The sequence below is a fragment of the Otolemur garnettii genome, unplaced genomic scaffold (genome assembly GCF_000181295.1).
Source record: "Otolemur garnettii isolate 467f Iridium unplaced genomic scaffold, OtoGar3 scaffold00276, whole genome shotgun sequence".
NCBI classification, from domain to species: Eukaryota; Metazoa; Chordata; class Mammalia; order Primates; family Galagidae; genus Otolemur; species Otolemur garnettii.
In genome coordinates, this window is record NW_003852671.1 from 552468 (window position 1) to 556999 (window position 4532).

At 43.5% G+C, this 4532-nt stretch overlaps 1 protein-coding gene across 1 annotated transcript in view; it reads right to left on the reverse strand.

The window, feature by feature from the left end:
- Window positions 1-4532, reverse strand: part of RPGRIP1 (RPGR interacting protein 1) — a 75209-nt gene that overhangs the window by 67360 nt on the left and 3317 nt on the right. Inside the window, exon 2 of the mRNA XM_012813535.1 lies at window positions 3088-3220. Within this exon, the coding sequence (XP_012668989.1) occupies window positions 3088-3220 (133 nt within the window). The remainder of the gene's footprint in view (window positions 1-3087; window positions 3221-4532) is intronic.

Consider the following 4532-nt stretch of genomic DNA (forward strand, 5'->3'; position numbering starts at 1 on the left):
ACCTTAGGTGTATGTGGCTGGTGCCTTAGCCACTTGAGCCACAGGCGCCGAGCCATAAGTAGAAATTTTAATATTTTCTTTTCCATTCCACTTATCTATCTACTCCTGGATATGTGCCTCAAATTAAAGACTACTACTTTGTAATTTCTACTATATACTGAGCCTCACCTATAGTGAACAGTCATTATCTTGAGCTCAAATCATGTGTTTTATCATTACCATCAGATTCTCTGGTTTCATCGTGCTATGGACTGAATTGTGTCCCTCACCCCCAAATTCATATACTGAAGCCCTAACCTCATGTGACTGTGTCTGAAGACTGGGTCTTTAGGAGGTTATTAAGGTTAAAGGAGGTCACACAGGTGGAGACCTAATTGGATAGAACTGTGGCCTTATAATCAGAGGAGAGGAGATTCCTGCTCTTCCATCCCCTACCATCGTCATGTAAGGACATAGAGAAAAAGGTTCAGTTTACAAGCTAGAAAGATTACCTTAACCAGAATCTGACAAGGCTGGCACCCTGATCTCAGACTTCCAGCCTCCAGAACTGTGAGAAAATAAATACCTGTTGGTTAGGTTCTCTGTCTGGGGTGTCTTGTTATGGCCTCCTGAGCTCAGACAGACTGCCTGCCTATTCTGATATTTACTAACTTTGCCCTTGGGCAAGTCACTTAACCTTTCTGTGCTCAGTTTTCATAATCTATAAATAGAGATTAAAATAGTATCTACCTTGCTAGATTGTTATGAGGAATAAAGAAGTTAATATATGTATGGTTCCATAGCTGTAGCACAGTGGTTATGGCGCACTGTGGGCGCCATACGCCAAGGCTGGTAGGTTCTAACTGGGCTTGGGCCAGCTAAACAACAATGACAACTACAACGACAACGAAAAAATAGCCAGGTGTTGTGACGGGTGCCGGTAGTCCCAGCTGGGAGGCTCAGGCAAGAGAATCGCTTAAGCCTAAGAGTTGGAGGTTGCTGTGAGCTGTGAGGCCACTGTACTCTACTGAGGGCAACATAGTGAGACTCTGTCTCAAAAAAAAAAAGTTAATATATGTAAAATACTTAGAACAATGATGGGGCACTGTAAGTGCTGTAGGTGTGAGCTATTATTATTATATATCATTATATCTAAATAAAGAAATCAAGGCATAAAATAGCTCAGTAACTTGGCCCAAGACCAGGAGGATAGAATCCAGGCTTAACATCCATGATCTCAAGTATTCTGGTTACCCACCAAGAAGCAAGATTTTTTGGCTCATGTAACCTTTTGACTTAACCAAATTTTCAAGTCTTCCTCACAATATAAACAAATGTCACCAACTCAGAGAGTACTGGTCTAAAGTACATAGATTCTTTCTTTTTTTTTTTTAATTGAGACAGAGCCTCAAGCTGTCCCCCTGGGTAGAGTGCGGTGGCATTGCAGCTCACAGCAACCTCCAACGCCTGGGCTCAAGCGAGTCTCCTGCCTCCGCCTCCCAAGTAGCTGGGACCAAAGGCGCCCGCCACAATGCCTGGCTATTTTTGGTTGCAGCCATCATTGTTGCTTGGCAGGCCCGGGTTGGACTCGAACCCGCCACCTTAGGTGTATGTGGCTGGTGCCTTAGCCACTTGAGCCACAGGCACTGAGCCAAGTACATAGATTCTAAACAAAGTTCTCAATGACTTCTAGGGGTCACAAGGAGAAAGCAAATACCAAACATCATTCTCTACAGGCTAATATGAGTGACAGCACCTCTCTGTCACTTCAACCTTACTCTAGTAAGCTTCAACCTTACTCTAGTCTATCTGAATGTAGAACTGTCCTCACCTTTTTTTTCTTGAGACAGAGTCTCACTATGTCGCCCTTGGTAGAGTGCTGTGGCATCATTGCTCACAGCATCTTCTAAGTCTTAGGTTTAAGGGATTCTCTTGCCTCAACCTCCCAAGTAGCTGAGACTATAGGCACCCACCACAATGCCGGACTATTTTTTGGTTGTGGTTGTCATTGTAGTTTGGCAGGCCTGGGCTGGGCTAGAACCCGCCAGCTCTGGTGCATGTGCCTGGAGGCCCTAGCCACTTGAGCTAGAGGCACCAAGCCTGTCCACACCTTCTGACACCATCAAATCTGGAACAAATTTATATTTTCTTGGATTCTCCCCCACATCACCCAACCAAACATAGCTCAGACACTCTAATAGGTTCTGACACATTTACTGAAATGCCTTTAGCTCCCCATAGTGTGTATTTTCTCTGACTGTAATTAGTAATAAACCTAACTTGCTCAACTACGGGTATGTGCCTAGCTGTCTTTGGCTGGAGAGCACTATCTTCAAAATGTGTCCTAGGGATAGACTCTGGACTTCAGAATTCCCATTCTTCACATCTCTTTATCTCCCCACACCCCCATCTTAGATTCCTTACCAGTCCCCACTCCAGAGACCCTCCTTTGAAGGCCAATAACCTAAGATCACTGCATATAATACACTTTGCAGTTAAGAGCTGCTCTCTAGGTATGATCTTGGGCAAGCTGTGTAATGAGCTTCATTTTCCCCTTCACCTGATCTTAGCCAAAAGGCCGAGAAGAGATTTATTTTCCTCTTAATGATAGTACTTTCATACTGTTAATAAATGAGTTAATAGTATTTGTAATATTATTTAGTTAAATATGTAAAGCACTTACTGCATTCCTACATATAGTAGTAAAAGATCAATATGATATTTGGTTTTGTATCGCAAATAAAGACCCCTTCTACCTCTTGCCCCTTCAGTCTTTGTTCCTCTGAGATTTTGACTATTCCCCTGTCTCCATCTCCTCTTTTGTGAACAGGGCAGAAGCCCATCTAGTCTCTTGTTCTGGGAGTGGGAACAGTATCACCCGGATTCTTGATGATGCTTTGTGGCCTATGGTCACAATCTATTGATGTGTTTGGCAAAAAAATAGACAAAAGGAATATTGCTTCAAAAATTAATTTTGGAGCCAAATACATTTGGCACTTGAATTGTTTTTTGGTACAGATATTTCAACAAAATGGATTCCTTTTTGTTTAATGTGTTGTAGGCCTGGTATAGATACAGCTTTTACAAATTTAGGAGAATTCTAGGTACCTTTTGATCTCATCCTGTTGCTTCCAAGAAAGCTCCTTCACTAACAGATGCTCTTCATGAAGTCGAAAGAACCTGTCCTCCAAGTCTTCCCAGCTCATCCTGCTCAAGGGTGGTGGAGTTTTTATATTCTTACCTAAAGTCCCAGGAAAAAGTAAATGGAGAATATTTTTACACGTAATTTTATTAACCCTTCAATTCTCTCATCACATCTTTCTCTGGATAGAATGCCATGGCCTCATAGTTCATAGCAACCTCGAACTCTTGGGCTTAAGTGATCCTCTTGCCTCAGCCTCTTGAGTAACTGGGACTACAGGCACCCACCACACGTCGGTGGCTATTTTTAGAGACAGAGTCTCACTCTAGTTCAGGCTAGTCTTGAACTCCGACACTCAAGCAATCTACCTGCCTCAGCCTCCCAGAGTGCTAGGATTACAAGCGTAAGCCAACTCACCCGGCCTTCTCATAACATCTTATCCAGAGAGAATGAATCTATTTTGAGTCAAGTATTTAAAAGAAGATTCAGGAAGTATCTGAGGTAACTACTAATGGAGGCTCTTTTTGTTTACAACCTTCTAGCTTGAGTCATGACTCAACATCTTGTCTGGAAAGTACTTTTGTTTTTTGGGGGGGTTTTTTTGATGTAGAATCTCACTTTGTTGCCCTTGGGAGAGTGCCGTGGCCTTACAGCTCATAGCAACCTCAAACTCTAGGGCTTAGGCGATTCTCTTGCCTCAGCCTCCCAAGGAGCTGGGACTACAGGTGCCCGCCACACACCCGGCTATTTTTTGGTTGTAGTTGTCATGGTTGTTTGGCAGGCCCGGGTTGGGTTCAAACCTGCCAGCTCCTGTGTATGTGGCTGGCGCCCTAGCCACTGAGCTATAGGTGCCAAGCTAGTACTTTTATTTTTATTTTATTTATTTATTTAGCAGTTTTTGGCCGGGGCCGGGTTTGAACCCACCACCTCCGGTATATGGGGCTGGTGTCCTACTCCTTGAGCCACACGTGCCGCCCCTCTGTTGCCCTGGGTAGAGTGCCATGGCCTCATCACAGCTTATGGCAACCTCAAATTCTTGGGCTCAAGCCTTCTTGTTGCCTTACCACATGAGGCTGGAACTACAAGCACCCACCACAACCCGTAGCTAGTTTTTCTGTTTTTAGTAGAGACAGGCTGGTCTCCAAATCCTGAGCTCAACCAGTCTATCTGCCTTGGCCTCCCACAATACGAGGATTACAGGTGTTAGCCACTACACTTGGCCTGACTTCTTTTATATTTTTGGTTATGTTGTTTCCAAATTGATCAGACTCTCCACACAGGTAATTCCTGCACAGGAGTTTCCTGTCACTAGTTCTATGATTTTTCCAACCTGGAAAATTATCTCAGTCAGTTCACGTTTCAAGGACTTTGTTTATGGAACACTTAAAACTTTGAGAAGAAAAAAAAAAAA